The sequence below is a fragment of the Macaca mulatta genome, chromosome 16, assembly GCF_049350105.2.
Source record: "Macaca mulatta isolate MMU2019108-1 chromosome 16, T2T-MMU8v2.0, whole genome shotgun sequence".
Taxonomy (NCBI): domain Eukaryota; kingdom Metazoa; phylum Chordata; class Mammalia; order Primates; family Cercopithecidae; genus Macaca; species Macaca mulatta.
In genome coordinates this window covers 90,623,208-90,638,904 of record NC_133421.1, presented here as the reverse complement: position 1 = coordinate 90,638,904, position 15,697 = coordinate 90,623,208, and the positions used below count along the sequence as shown (strand labels likewise).

The window sequence follows — 15,697 nt, the reverse complement described above, 5'->3', positions numbered from 1 at the left end:
TCTTTTTTTTTTTTTTTTTTTTTTTTTGAGATAGAGTCTTGCTCTGTCGCCCAGGCTGGAGTGCAGTGGCGAGATCTTGGCTCACTGCAACCTCCGCCTCCCAGGTTCAAGTGATTCTCCTGCTTCAGCCTCCTGAGTAGCTGGGATTACAGGTACCCACCACCATGCCCAGCTAATTTTTGTATTTTTAGTAGAGATAGGGTTTTGCCATGTTGGCCAGGCTGGTCTCGAACTCCTGACATCAAGTGATCCACCCACCTTGGCCTCTCAAAGTGCTGGGATTACAGGTGTGAGCTACCATGCCCAGCAAGCCAGTCTTAATTTACAATAAACATTCACAATGTATCTTATCATGGCTGACGTCAATACCTTGCGGATGTGGAGACGCACAAAGGAAGCAGAAGAAAAGCAGGGACTGAAGGGAGGGGCCTGTCCACCTGCTGAGGGGCAGGCACGTCTGGGCTCTCGGGCGACGGCAGCCACTGAGTCCCCAGAGTGAGGGCCCAGGGCCCTGGCCGCAGGGTCCATGCCTTTGCTCAAAACCCCCAAAGCTCCTGATGCCGAGCTGGATACGCGGAAGCATTCAGCCGATGCTTGTCAGCAGTGGTCAGGTTCATATGAATTATTTGGGTCGGATTATGTGAAGAAAGGGCTAAAGGTTTCAGAATAAGCTGGGTAGGGCTCTGATTCGTAACAGGCTTAAGGAGGAGACACGGGTGTGACCACCAGGATCCACACTGCAGCCAAAGTCTGGGGGTCTTTCAGTCTAGAAAGATGACAGCTCTGAAATTCCTTGATTGAGGGATCTATTACAAAATCACAGATTTAACGGAAGAGGGGAACGTGGACTTCACCACCAGGGCCCCGAACACGAGCACTAGGAAGTAAATCGCTTGTGACTCTGAAAGGCTTTGTTCTAGAAGGAACCATAAAAGGAAGCTAAAAATGCAGAGGGCATCAAGATGGATCCAACACATCTTGGTGACTGAAAGGGCAGCGGGGGGTCTGTGGGTGCACAAGCCTGACTGTCTGATCTTGGTGACTGAGAGGGCAGCGGGGGGTCTGTGGGTGCATAAGCCTGATTGTCTGTTGCAGTGCCAGGGACACAAGCCGGGCTGCCTCCTGGCCTTGGCTGTGGTCACCTGCGTGGCCTCTGGGCAACCAGGAGGGTGTCTTGGGGACCCCCAAGCCTTCCTCAGCCGGAGACACAGCTCCAGGTGGTGCAGAGCAAAGCCACCTGGCTCTTACTAACCATGTCCTCACCTGAACTTCTGGTCTGACCCGGAGGACCGCATGACCCGGAGGGCCACGTGACCCGGAGGACCGTGTGACCCGGAGGACTGCGCCGGCCTCAAGTCTTCCTTGTGGGGAGTGGTGGGCTTATGCTCTGGCAGGAAGTGAGACAGCCAAGTATAAAGTGGTCCCCAGAGAAACTCCCACCGGCCTGCACACTGGGACAACAGTGGGGAGCCATAGAAGTTGGTGCCCTTTGCAGAGAGAGGAGCCCGGCTCTCCCAATTCAGGGTAGAACCTGGGATCCAATCTGAGGCGGGAAGAGCACCAGCAGGACTCCGGCTTTGCAGGGAGGCCCTATTTACGGTCTTTTCCTTCTCGCCCAATAAACCCTGTCCTCCTCACCCTTCAAAATGTCTGGGAGCCTAATTTTTCATAGTTGTGTGACAAGGACCCTGTTTTTAGCTGAACTAAAAAGTCCTACAACAGAAGGAGCCTACCCTCGGGGCACAAGGTCAAAGCCGTGTGACTTGGGCACTCCGCTGCAGGCCGCTCTGAGCTGGGCTTAAGCACAGCCAAGGCCACCCACCCCCAGCAGGTGACAGCCCCTCCGCTTGTGCCTGGCACTGTCCAGGTGGCACCAGGGCCGCGGCATTTGCAGGCTGAAGTCTCGCTGATGCTTGGTGTGTGCACGGCACCTCGGTGAGCTACTCTGTTTCCAACACTGTCAGTCCCCAGCTTCAGTCCTTAAACAGCAAACACCCGGAACCACGGAAGGGAGAGGAATGCCAGGTTATATAAGGAGGGTCCGCACTCACAGAGGTGGGCAGGCCCAAAGCCTTTGGTGTGGCAGCAACACCGTGTTACCCTATAGTCCCTCCATTCGCAGCTGCAGGGATATTTGGACGGAGTTTAGGCATAATCTAAGCACTGAAAGACAAAGGGAAACCCCACCCAGCATGTGCGTTCGGTACGTTTGAAAATCAGTGTGTGACGGCCAAGGTCGTGAACGTCGCCCAGGAGAAGGCTGAAGAGCCGCGCAGGGGCCTGTGTGGCACAGGCTTTCCCAATCCTGCCTCCTGGGCAACGCCAACTTCTCTGGTTCTCGTCCATCCACAGGCATCAGTTTCTCCTTTTTCTTTTTCTTTTTTTTTTTTTTTTTGAGACGGAGTCTTGCTCTGTCGCCCGGGCTGGAGTGCAGTGGCCGAATCTCAGCTCACTGCAAGCTCCGCCTCCCAGGTTCACGCCATTCTCCTGCCTCAGCCTCCCGAGTAGCTGGGACTACAGGTGCCCCACCTCGCCCGGCTAGTTTTTTGTATTTTTTAGTAGAGACGGGGTTTCACCGTGTTAGCCAGGATGGTCTCGATCTCCTGACCTCGTGATCCGCCCGTCTCGGCCTCCCAAAGTGCTGGGATTACAGGCTTGAGCCACCGCGCCCGGCCAGTTTCTCCTTTTTCTTAACGCTCACGTCTTTCCCAGCACACAGTCGGCTGTTAAATGAAAATAAACACCCGCACTGAATCCGAATTCCGAGGACAGGGAGGAGGGCGCGGCCTCACTCCTCAGTGGCTCCCGGCGCTATGCCTGCTGGCACCGTCCCCTGTGTCTTCAGGCCTCATTTGCTGGTGTCTCCAGTGGCTCGCAGCTCCTCCTTTGTGTGTCTGGACAATCTCTCTCCCTTTTTTCACAAAGAGAACTCTCAATTCTGGTTCACAAAGATACTCTTTTTTTTTTTTTTTTTTTTGTCTAGAAACCTCCGTTTTGGGTCTTGAATGCCAGCCCTGTTTCATGCCCTGATCGTTTCTGACCACAGGCTCCAGGCCAGAGCATCACCTTGGCCGTCAGGGGCCAGCTCATCTTCCGATGTTGAACTGTGTGAGCCAGACTCAGCTCCCAAGCCTGTCTCAGGCAGCAGGCAGCCCCCGTGTGCTGGCCATCCCAGCTAGCAGGCTGGGGGGTCCTAGAAAACTGCTAACCTCCAGGAAAACGGCCTCCTGTCACCGCCACCTGGAGGCGGCTCATCCAGCAGGGTCGTCTGTTTTCTCTGCTGGAGAAGGCCACCCTGGCTGCAAGGTTCAGTGGTGGCTGCTGGCGCGGCATGCACTGGATCGCAACACGGGAGGTTTAAACCTGGTCTGCCGCCAGCTCTTCAGATACACAGAGGGCTACAAACAACCACAATTAGCTTTCGGCACAACAGCCACCGTCTGTGTTAATGCGAGACGAACCCCAGGCCTTTACAAGGAGAGCTGTATGGGAACACGCTTCAGAAATGCCGCTGGTACCAGAAGTCAGCAGTCTCTTTGGTGCTCAGCAGAGCGGAGGTGTGAGCTGGGCCGAGGCATGCTCGCTGAGGACGAGCTCACGGCGCCCGTGCTGCCTGCAGGCAGGGCCTGGACAGAGTGCGCGGGTCCCTCAGCTTTGGCAGGAGGGACGGTATCTGTCTTACGGGTCACCAACCCCAACTTCAGAAAGTAACCCAAAATAATCTTCAGACTTTTACAGGACAGAGACGCAAAGTCAGAACAATAAACCCGCACACTGCGGTCAGAGTCCTTGATTCTTGATGGGGCTGATTTGGTTGGCGGCAGTTTGAGGTCCCCCAGCCAGAGCTGGCTCAGTGGTGGGAGCCCATGGCCGCTGGGGCAGGGGAGGAATGCGGAGACACCACGGCTGCTCTGTGCCCTCAGTGTCCTCAGTGGGGCCACAGGGCTGGGCCTGGGCCTCTGTACCCTCCTGGATTCTGGGGAGAGGCCAGGGTCCCTGGGATGGGGCTGCCTGACACCCTCATTGCTGTGTTGACTCTCAGGGCCTCCCTGCTCCCCACAGTCTCTGCGACCGGGGTCGCCTGTAGCCCGGATCTCTTCCACAAGGAGCCCCCTCTGCTGTCTGTGGCAGCACACACGGCCCCTCCCGGGCTGCTCCCTGCCCCTCCACTCTGTGTGCAGCTGGGAGAGCACATGGTGAGGCAGGCGAAGGGGGCATTTGGCATCTGGTGGCAAATCTGGGAGAAGGTTTAGGAAAATCATGACTGAAGTGTTGGGTGATAGAGCTAGCCACCATTTCAGGGACAAGGTGGAGGCCACAGCTGAGGAAACCAGGGCCTGGCATTTTCACTTTCTGTTTCCGGGGAAGGACACGCCATCTGCAGGGCCTGGCACAAAGACACCCGTCCGGGTGGGGAGATGTGGGCTCTCAGAGGCCTTCCCTTCTGGAAATATCAACGTGCAAAGTTCCGCTTCCATGAGTTCCACCTGTGCTGCTAATCCTGCGGGCTAGGGGCTGCCCTTGCAGGGGGAAGAGGCAGGGTCCTGGGACAGCCCTCTTCCCAGGTGGTGGCTGGGCTCCCACCTGGCCCCCCCTCCCACTCTGGGCTGCAGAACCTTGAGTGGCAGCAGCTTCGCCTCCACCAGCCTTGATGTGCTTATCTGCAAGGGAGACGGGGTGCAGGGGGCGGGTCTGTTGTGGACAGTGGATGGCTGGAGAAGGTTGTGCGTCGGCTGCGGGGGGCCCTCCCCCAGCCCCCACCCCCGGAATGAGCTCCTGGCTGGCTGGTGGGTGCCCTTACCCTTCTGGATGACTTGCTGGGCCTGCCTCCTGACGCGGCTGTTTCGCAGGAACCGCCACTCCCGCTCCTTGCGGATCTGACTCTCCAGGTCGTGCTCTTCCGGGATCTTCAACAACAGAAAACACCCAGTTAAGCCCAGCGATGAAACAGGGTCGTCTCTCGGTGTCAGTGGGGGACGGGTTCCAGGACCCCTCGGAGAGCAAAACCTGTGTGGCTCAGTCCCCGATGTGAAAGGGTGTGGCACCCGCGTACAAGCAGCACGCGTCCTCTGGCACACCTCAAACCCTTGCTAGCTTGTTCACCATACCCAATACGGCACACCTCAAACCTGAGCTAACTTGCTCACCATACCTGATACAGCGTCAATGTTGTGTAAATAGCTCCTATGCTGTATTTTCAAAATTTGGATTGTGTTTTGTTGTATTAAATTTATTTTTGTTATTTAAATTTGTTTTTTTATCCAAAATTGGTTGCATCTGCGGACGCAGCTCCTGTGGACATGGAGGGCTTGGCTGTAGTTATTTTCAGATAAAGGCACCTCTTTCTCAAAGGCTGAAGGCTTTGGGCTTCTTGTCTGGCGGCGCACCCGAGGCACGGGCTGTTGGTAGGTCCTACATCTGCTACAAAACACATTGCTGGTCCCCTCCCCGGAGCTGGGAGAGGCGCTCTCCACACCTGTGTTTGCTAGTGTGGGGGCTCTGAGACCCCTGAGTGAGTGGCCTGTAGGTGGGGCTGACAGGTTGATGGGAAGCAGGGCCTTGGGAAATGCCTCTCCAGGGAATGGGGGGTACTGAGGTCAGCACCGAGCAGCAGGGCAGGGGGGCACCAAAGTGCCACTTCAAACACTGAAAACACAATCAGGAGGCAGGTGCGCGTGAGGAGACACTGCCTTTATTCTCTCTCTGATGCCAAAGGGAAGCAGGCAGCTGGCTGGAGGATGAGGGAGGTTACGAGACAGGAGGAAGAAGCCTCACGAGAGGCTAGGCCGGGCCCTGAGAGGGTGCGGGACCTTCCTGGGCAGCAGGGGGGGTGTCCCTGGGCTCCCGACAGTAGAAGAGCTAGGAGGGTGCTGAGCTGCAAGTCTGGCTGGGGTTAAACTAACTCGTGAGAACTTTAGTGCCCTTCCCTAACAAGATAGCTTCAGAAAGACCAAGTTAATTTTCACTTGAAATTTGCAGACGCCGGACATGCTGCTGTCCTCTTCCCTGAGCAAAGGTCCTCGCTTCAGGACCTGCGTGTGCGTGCCTGTGTGTGCGTGTGCATGTGTGCGTGTGCGTGCATGTGTCTGTGTGTGCGTGTGCATGTGTGCGTGTGCGTGCCTGTGTGTGCGTGTGCATGTGTGCGTGTGCGTGCATGTGTCTGTGTGCACGCACATGTGGGTTGGGGTGTGCACGTTCAGTGACTAGGAGAGGTCCATACTTGGCAAATACTAACTAGGATTTAATCGACTTTACGCAGCAGGATGGCCACTTGTCTGTGTAACACAGATGCATTTCCTTAAGCATACATGCCGTTCAGTCAGTCTGGCTGAGTCTGTTCCTTGCTAAGAAACTAAGACTTGTGGAGACCCAAAATACAAAAGAAATGAAATAAACCAGAAAAGAACCCTAGTTCCTTTTGGCTAAAAACAACTCCGTCTCGACAAAAAAGCCTGCATTAGTTATTAAAAAGTCGCTTTCTCTGATAGAAGAAATGGGAATAAAGACTATGGCGCGTGGCCATGTTTGTGTCCCTGCACGTAAATGTGGCAAGAAAATGGTTTCTCCATGTGGAGTTTTAGGCGGTCATTGCAGGTGGTTATTACGTGCAGATGTTTCTACAGCATTCTTTGTGTCTCCTCCTCCAATGCTTTGTGTCAGCTCTGATGACAGAACAGAAACAGGCGAACCCCAAACCTTGCGTCTGACCCTGTGCTCATGGATGGCTGTGGCTCATTTCCTAGCATTTTACTGCTCTGCTTCCTTCTTTTTCTTCTTAAAAGTCAAAAACCACACTTGACAAAGCAGACACAACACAGCAAAAAAGACATCCAAACCCGGAAACGATAACCACAAAAGGTGTCAAATGGCTCCCTCTGCACATTTTCTGGTTTAGAAATAACCCCACAATGGCAAACGGGATAGATTGTGGATTCTTAACAACCGGCTTCACTTTATGACAATCCTGAGCTTATTAGAAAAGAAGTGACAAATGACCAATAACCTAGACCAGTAACAAGAAAAGACCCACGGCCGAAAGACTGAAAGCTGCGCAGGAACAGAGATATTGCACTTTAATGAGACTCGGGCTTCTCTGGGAATAACCTAGAGGAAGAGTCTAAAAGGCACTTTCCAGCGGGAAGGGAGAGGAACCCAATGGGAATTCCAGGTCCTTGGCCCGGCACTCTGTGGCCCCGGGTCTGAGCTCGGGCAAAGAATCCAGACACTGGGGGCAGACACGGGGCAGCTTCAGAGCCTCAGCTTCGAAGACAACAGAGACGAAGACTGCAAGGTCGAGAGGGGGCCCGTGCTAGAACAGGGAGGGGCACCAGGACGCCTGGAGACAGGAGCTGAGGGGTTTCAGGTGGACTGGCATTTCTCCTGTTGCCATGGCACTGCAAGGGCCCTCTCCCAGCCCAGGAGCTCTGCCTCTAGAGGTAGGTGGCTGCCACTTCCCTAGTCTGAGCTCAAGGAGAGAGCCCACAGCCTTCCCTTACAGCCCTTGCAGGGCTGGGAGGAGACTTTCTGAACGGGAACTCGGTTCTGAAACCACCCCCAGTGTCTGTGTCAGGACAACCAGCTATGAGCACGAGGGTCACAGGACCAGCAGAAGTGGAGGTGTGGTGTGAGGCAGGAGGGAGAGTGGTGGATGGAGAGGCGCGGGGAAGGCAGATGCCGTGGAAGATGCGGGCACCCTCCCTAGGAAGCCAGGATGTGACCGCCGCTCAGCACAGAGGCAGCAAATGACACTGCAGTTCTTCATCATCGGCCTGTCACCTCCTCTCCACCTGTTTCTCTTCAGGCTGAATAAAAGCTTTTCAGTAAACAAGGGCCCAGGCCGAATGCAGGCTGAGCCTCCCTGTAAACAGAGCTCCTGGAGGCTGTGGGTGCCGCTGATCCTGTTACATGATGAGGATCTTGACACTCTTGTTCCTCACACCTCTTGGCTTCCACTCAGACAGAAACCAATTAAGATTCTGAAGCCTCCCACAGAAGTGTCAGCTGAAAGCCAATGAAACACAGCTCCCTTCTTGTTGCAAAGAAAAACCTGGGGCTCAGGAACAAAGGGAGATTAGAGGGTCCCCAGAAGACTTACGGGAAAGCAGCAGTTTGGGGCAGTTTTGGGGTAAATCCTTATCTGTGGAATCTGGGAGCCCTAGGGCTGAGTCTTATTTTCAATCTCTCTGAATTTAGAAAGTTCAGGGTGCAGGGGATAAAATTCAAAACAGGTACATGACTATCAAGATTGAGAAAGACTTGGGTGAAGGCAAAAGGGGAGAGGAACCCACGGGGAAAGATTGCTAACACATTAAATGCTTACGCTCCGAGCTCCCTCCCTCTCCACCCACTTAGCTTCTGATTGCATGAAGTAAGGGCAAATTTGCCTCTGTGATGTGCTTTTCCCCTTGACGCTTTTCATTATTTCCCCCACTGTTTAGCAACAAACTATCCCCCTCCCCACTGAACAATAAAGTCCCCCTTCGTGAACAGAGGCAGCAGAGGAGGTGGAGGAGGAGGAGGTCGTGGTGTGCGTCGTGAGTCCACAGGCAACAGAGCTGATTTGATTCTGCCAATGTCTCGTGTGCATTACATCCAAGGACACAGCCTTTGCATTACCACAAATCGCCAAGCTATGGAGCAGGGAGAAGCTCTGGATGAAGCTGGGAGCCTGCTGCGCGCGTTCACTCCAAAACACGCATTTACATCATCTTTCATGTGACCTCAGCACAAGAGGGAAAAGTCTCTTCTCCCCGTAACATGAGGTTGATGGAGATGTAATTACATACAGTGAATTTCACCCTCTTTAGGTACAGGCGGAGTTCTGACAAATGTTTACGGTCATATGACCACCCCTAAGTCAAGATATAGAACAGTTCCGTCCAGTTTTCCTTTCCTGGAACGTTATATAAATGGATCGCACGGGATGTGGTCTTTTGAGCAGCTTCTTCCATTTAGCATGATATACTTGAGATTCATCTGTGCCACTGCATTTATCAATAGTTCACATTTTTTTCTGATGAGTCTTTCATTACACGGTTACATCAGCTTCCCTCTTTACCAGGTGAAGGAAACTTGGGTTGTTTCCAGCTTTTGGTAACTATGAATACAGTCACTATAAATACTCACATACAGGTTTCTGAATGAACATGTTTTCACCTCTCTTGGTGAATATCCAGGAGTAGAATGGTTGGGTTGTATGGCAGGTGTATGTTTAACTTTGTAAGAAACCGACAAACTTTTCCAAGGTGTCTGTAGTATCTTGTAGTTGCAGTAGCCAAGAATGAGGATTTTCTTCAGATGCTCTGTGTCCTTTGCCAGCACTTGGTAGATTTCAAGATCCGAGACATTCTAACAGGTGTGTAGCGGGATCTCACTGCAGGGGTCTGTACTTTCCCGTGATTAAGATCCTTAACAATGAGCATCGTTCCATGTCCTTATTTGCAACCTGTATATCTTCTTTGGTGAGGTGTTTGTGCAAATCTTCCGCCATTGTTTTTTAATTGGGTTGCTTATTTCCCTATTATGGAATTTTGAGTGTTCTTTATGTGTAACAGCCACAAGATCTTTATCTTATGTGTTTTATAATTTTCTTTCAGTCTGTGACTTGTCTTTTCATTTTCTTAACTGTCTTTAAAAAGCAGTTTTTGGCCGGGCGCGGTGGCTCACGCCTATAATCCCAGCACTTTGGGAGGCCAAGGCAGGTGGATCACGAGGGCAGGAGATCCAGACCATCCTGGCTAACATGGTGAAACCCCGTCTCTACTAAAAATACAAAAAAAAATTAGCTGGGCGTGGTGGTGGGCACCTGTAGTCCCAGCTACTTGGGAGGCTGAGGCAGGAGAATGGCGTGAACCCGGGAGGCGGAGCTTGCAGTGAGCCAAGATCACGCCACTGCGTTCCAGCCTGGGCGACAGAGCAAGACTCTGTCTCAAAAAAAAAAAAAGCAGTTTTTAATTTTGATGAAGCCCAACTTACCATTTTTTTCTTTTTTGACTTGTGCTTTTTGCATCTTATTAAATAAGTCATTGCCTAACCCAAGGTCAGAAATATTTTTTTTTGTTTCCTTCTAGAAGTTTTATAGTTTTAGGTTTCACACTTAGGCTATGATTCACTCTGAGTTAATTGTTGTATAAGGTGTGAGGTATGGATCAGGTTCTTCTTTTTTTTTTTTTTTGGCAAATGGATGTTAATTGCTTCAGTACCAATGTTGAAAAGAGTATCTTTTCTCCATTGAATTGGTTTTTGCATCTTTGTTGAAAATCAATTGAACGTATTTGTGTAGATCAATTTCTGGGCTCTCTATTCTGTTCCATTGATCTATGCGTCTAACATTTCACCAATCCCACACCATCTTGATTACTTTTTTATAGCAAGTCTTGAAATAAGATAGTGTGAGACTTCTAACTTTGTTCTTCTAGTTCAAAATTGTTCTGGTTATTTTAGTTTGCTTTTCCCCACAAATTTTAGAATAAACTTGTTGATTTTTACGAAAAAAATCCTATTGGGATTTTGATTGGGGTTGAAATGATCTATGTATCAATTTAGGGAGAACTGGAATCTTAATATTATTGAGTCTTCTACACCAGGAGCATGGTCTCCATTTACTTAGGTCTTTTGCTTTCTTTCATCAGTGTTTTATATTTTCTAGAATACAGATCTTTCACATATTTTGAAAAAATATTCATACTTAAGTATTTCATGTATTTTGGTGCTATTTTGAACAGTATTGATGTTAAATTTCAATGTCCAATTGCTCATATGGAAATACAACTGATTTTTGTATAATGCCTTTTTTTTTTTTTTTTGAGACAGGGTCTTGCACTGTTGCCCAGGCTGGTCTTGAACTCTTGGGCTCAAGCGATCCTCCTTGCCTTGGCCTCCTAAAGTGCTGGGATTACAGGCATGAGCCACTGTGCCTAACTGGAGCTCATTAATACGATGCCGAGGACTTGGGAATCTGTGCTTTTTATTCTTGTGATATCTTTGGTTTTGATACAGAAAGATGCTGCCTTCATATTACTGAGTTGGGAAGTGTTCACTCTTTAATTTTCCGTGACAGGTTGTGCAGAAGTGGTATTATTTCTTCCTGAAAGGTTTGGTACAGTTGCCAGTGACACGATCTGGGTCAGAAGTTTTCTGTGTTGAAAGCTTTTAGTTAAAAACTCATTTTCTTCGCTAGATGCAGTGGCTCACGTCCATAATCCCAGCACTTTGGGAGGCTGAGGTGGGACCACTGCTTGAGCCCAGAAGTTTGAGACCAGTCTGAGCAACACAGCAAGTCCCCATCTCTGTAAACAATTTCAAAATTAGCTGTGTCTGGTGGTGCATGCCTACAGTCCCAGCTACTGGGAAGGAAGAGGTGGGAGGGTCGCTGGAGTCCAGGAGATCGAGGTTGCAATGAGCGATGATTGTACCACTGCACCCCAACCTGGGTAACAGAATGAGACCCCATCTCAAACGAAACAAGAAAACTTCATTTTCTTGAATAGACAGGAACTATTCAGGTTATCTCTTTGTTATCGAATGACATTTGGTAGTAACCTCTTCCAAGGAATTTGTCTATCTCATCTAAATTGTAGAGTTTATAGGCATAAAGCAGTGATGGAAGGTATATTTCTGGGCTCTCAGTTCAAATCCATTGACCTGTATGTCTGCTCTTAAGCCAATGTCAGTGTCTTCATTAGTGCAGTTATGTAGTACGTTTTGAAATCAGGAAGCGTGAGTTGTTTAATTTGTCTTTTACAATATTTTTTTTTTGTGTTATTCTGGGTCCCTCACGTTGCAATACAAATTTTAGTATCAGCTTGTCAATTTTTGCAAAAAAGCCTGCCAGGGATGGTGCTGATGGTGCTGAATCTGTAGAGCTATGGCGAGTTCTGCCAACTTCATGTTAAGTCTTCTGACCGATGAATGTGTGATTTCTTTCCCTTTATTTAACTCTTCTTTAGTATCTCGTTCAATAATGTTTCAGTGCAAGTCTTACATTCTTTTGCTAAGTTTATTCCTAAGCATTTTATTATTTTTGCTATGACTGTAAATGAAACTGTTTTCTTGATTGCATTTTTAGGGTTTTCATTAGTAGTGTAGGGGAATCTGATCCAAACGGTTACTGGATATTGAGCTTGGGGGTACAATACTGCTGCATTGGGTTTTAAGTTCTGATACTTTATTAAACTGGATTTCGAATGACTTTCAATATTCAGGATCATGTCATCTGTGAACAGAGATGGCTTATTCTTCTTTCCAATATGGTGTGTTTTATTTCTTTTGCTTGCCTAACTTCCCTGGCTATAATTTCCAGCACAGTGTTGAAGTGGCAAGAGAGGATATGTTTGTCTTGTTACCTTCTTTTGGGGAAGATATTTTTGTGTGTACAGAATTCTAGGTTACAGTTTGTTTCTTTCAGCACTTTAAAGATATTACTGGACTATTCTGTCTTACACCATTTCTAATGAGAAATCTGTGGTGATTCTTGTCCTTGTTCCCCTGTAAGTAATGTGTCCTGCTCCAGAGGTCTTCAAGGTTTTATCTTTATCTTTGGTTTGTGGTGGCTTAGATATGATATGTCCGGCTGTGTGTGTATATGTGTGTGTGCACGTGCATGTGTGTGTGTGTCTGTATATATCATGCTTTGGGATCTTTGCTGGATTGGTGGTTAGATGTTGGACTCTTTTGTATTGTCCTGAATCTCTCAGATGATCTGCAATCCTGTTTTTTTTTTTTTTTTTTTTTTTTTTTGAGACGGAGTCTCGCTCTGTCGCCCAGGCTGGAATGCAGTGGCGCGATCTCGGCTCACTGCAAGCTCCGCCTCCCGGGTTCACGCCATTCTCCTGCCTCAGCCTCCCGAGTAGCTGGGACTACAGGCGCCCACAACCGCGCCCGGCTAATTTTTTGTATTTTTAGTAGAGACGGGGTTTCACCGTGGTCTCGATCTCCTGACCTTGTGATCCGCCCGCCTCGGCCTCCCAAAGTGCTGGGATTACAGGCGTGAGCCACCGCGCCCGGCCTTCCTGTTTGTTTTTTTCCCACTTTTTGTAATCTTTGTGTTTCATTATGGGTACTTTCTATAGACCTGTCTTTAAATTCACTGATTTTTTTCCTCGGCTATTTGAGGTCACAGATAAGCCTCTGGGGGGGCATTCACTTGACTCTTAGTCTCCAACTCTCTGCTGGAATCCGTCAACTGTTCACGTATATTGTCTGCCTTTGCCATTAATGCCTTTAGGTCACATTAATCTTGGTTATTTCCACTCCATCTCTAATAGTTCCAACATCTGGGTTGCCCTTGAGTCTTTCTCTGCTTTGTCTCTTGATGGCGGGTGTGTTTGTCTTATATTTTTGGGGTATCTCATAATTTTCCTTTGTTCTTTTTAGTAGACATGGGGTCTTGCTGTGTTGCCCAGGCTGGTCTTGAACGTCTCGGCTAAGTGATCCTCTTGTCTTGGCCTTCCAAAGTGCTGGGATTACTGGTGTGAGCCACCATGCCCAGCTTCTCCTAATTTTTGAATGAATTCCAGACTTCATGTGCAGAATACCAGAGACTAAGGTACATATATATACACATATGCATGCCTGGAAATGGCTATGCCTCTATTACTAGACTGTTAGCGAGTTCAGTCAATCCAGCGAGGCACTGAAATGGGCTTGGATTTTACTGTTGCTATGGTGACACTCAGCACATGGCCAGCTTCAGATTCCTCTCATGCTACCTCGTGCTTGAGCAGGGTCTGGGTTTCCAGAGGGTTTTTGCCAGGGTTCCCACCCCACCACCCCTTGGTTTTGGCTTTCCTTGTGTGTCTGCACCTTAGGGGGCTTCTCTCTCTATGCCCTTGTGCCTCTGCCAGAGCTCAACGGCTGTGCCTGCTGCCTGGAGCCTGCTGGCCTGGTGGAGGGGTCTGAAGCGCTCTCTGTTGCTCTGGCCCAGACTCTGACTGAGGCAGGGCCTGTGTCTCTGGGTCTTGGGGCGGAGCCTTCTCAGTGACTCTGCCCTGCTCCCTGCAGTGTGCCACATGTGGCAGGTCCTTGCCCTGCTGGAGACGGAAGGTTTTCCTTTGCTGTTCTTCTGTGGCAGTGGGTCTCTGCCTGTGCTCTGGGGGCGACAGGGTTTGCTGCCTTTCATCAGGAACTGCAGGTTATGTTCTGTGGGGGGCAGGACAGGAGAGCCTGCTGCAGGCCCACACCTCTGAGGGTGCTCTTCTCGTGACGGCCAATCTTCCGGGTGACGGCCCAGTGGACGTGCATGGCCTGTGCAGCCTGTGGCTCCTGAAGGTTTGAGATTCTCCACTGCTCCACGTTCAGTCTTGCACAGTCCACTGCCAATTTCAGGTGAGTGTTTCTCCCCGCTGGCCCCTTCTGCTCTGCTGGAGGGAACTGGCGCTCATGGCCCGGCTCTCCTTGGAGGCACCTCTTCCCTTCCCTGCTGGGCAACTCACTTCCGTGCCACCTGAGTTCTCTGATGGGTTCAGGAAAAGTCAGAATTTTATAGTTTTTCTGCCCTTTGCTTATTTCCAAGGTGGGAGTGGTGCTCCTTCCAGCTGTCTACATGCGGAGGTGGAACCCGGCTGGGGCTTTTGCCAGAGCAATGCTTCCCACACACTTGAGGCTGAAGGAACTGCCCACAGGACCCTCTGCACGTGCAGCCAAGCAAAACCAGGATAAAACTCTCTAAGAACGAATGGTTAGAATAACTATGTATTTAATTTAAACAATACTGAATAATCACAATGTTCTCTAAAACAAGACTGTCTGACTCGGCTGATAAACCTGACCCCTGACTGTTTAACACTCAGCAGTCGTTTACCAGACAGGCGCTGGTACTACGGTCAAGCGTGGAGCAAGGTGAGCAGAGTGGCACCACACGGTCCCTGCCCTGGCTGCCAGAGGAAGCCGTCCTGCCGCTTCAGAGACTGTGAGCACCAGAGTCCAGCTGGTGGTGGCCGAGTGGAAACAAAGTCAGAGAAGCTACGTCTCCCACTTCCACCCACCAAGTGCGTTCTTCATGCAGCTTCCATCCAAAACCAACGACTCATTCTATTCTGGTCTTCCTGGAGGGGAATCGACCTATCCATTTGCTTTCCTTCTGAACTTTCCAGGAAAGAACAGGAAGCACCCATTTTAGAAGCTGCAGCTGGGGTGGAGCCAGCTGTCCTCCTGAGGCGGGTGAAGCCCACAGCAGACTGAAGTGGATGAGCTGAGGATGAGCTGGGATGAGCTGGGGATGAGCTGGGATGAGCTGGGGATGAGCTGAGGAGGAGTTGGGATGAGCTGAGGAGGAGTTGAGGATGAGCTGGGGATGAGCTGAGCTGGGAATGAGCTGGGGATGAGCTGGGGATGAGCTGAGCTGCGGATGAGCTGAGGATGGGCTGAGGACGAGCTGGGGATGAGCTGAGCTGGGGATGAGCTGAGGATGAGTTGAGGATGAGCTGAGCTAAGGATGAGCTGGGGATGGGCCAGGGATGAGCTGGGGATGATGAGCTGAGCTGGGGAGGAGCTGGGGAGGAGCTGGGGATGAGCTGAGCTGGGGATGAGCTGAGGATGAGCTGAGCTGGGGATGAGCTGAGCTGGGGATGAGCTGAGCTGAGGATGAGCTGAGCTGAGGATGAGCTGAGCTGGGGATGAGCTGGGGATGATGAGCTGAGCTGGGGAGGAGCTGGGGAGGAGCTGGGGATGAGCTGAGCTGGGGATGAACTGAGGATGA

General features: G+C 50.5%; 1 protein-coding gene across 4 annotated transcripts in view; it reads right to left on the bottom strand.

The window, feature by feature from the left end:
• Positions 1–15,697, bottom strand: part of RPTOR (regulatory associated protein of MTOR complex 1) — a 412,728-nt gene that overhangs the window by 18,603 nt on the left and 378,428 nt on the right. For all 4 annotated transcript variants that reach the window (XR_013407456.1, XR_013407455.1, XM_015120520.3 and 1 more), the window contains one exon: positions 4,802–4,907. Coding sequence is in view for 2 of the 4 variants with exons in the window: in XM_015120520.3 (XP_014976006.1) it covers positions 4,802–4,907 (106 nt within the window). In the remaining 2 variants the exon portion in view is untranslated. The remainder of the gene's footprint in view (positions 1–4,801; positions 4,908–15,697) is intronic.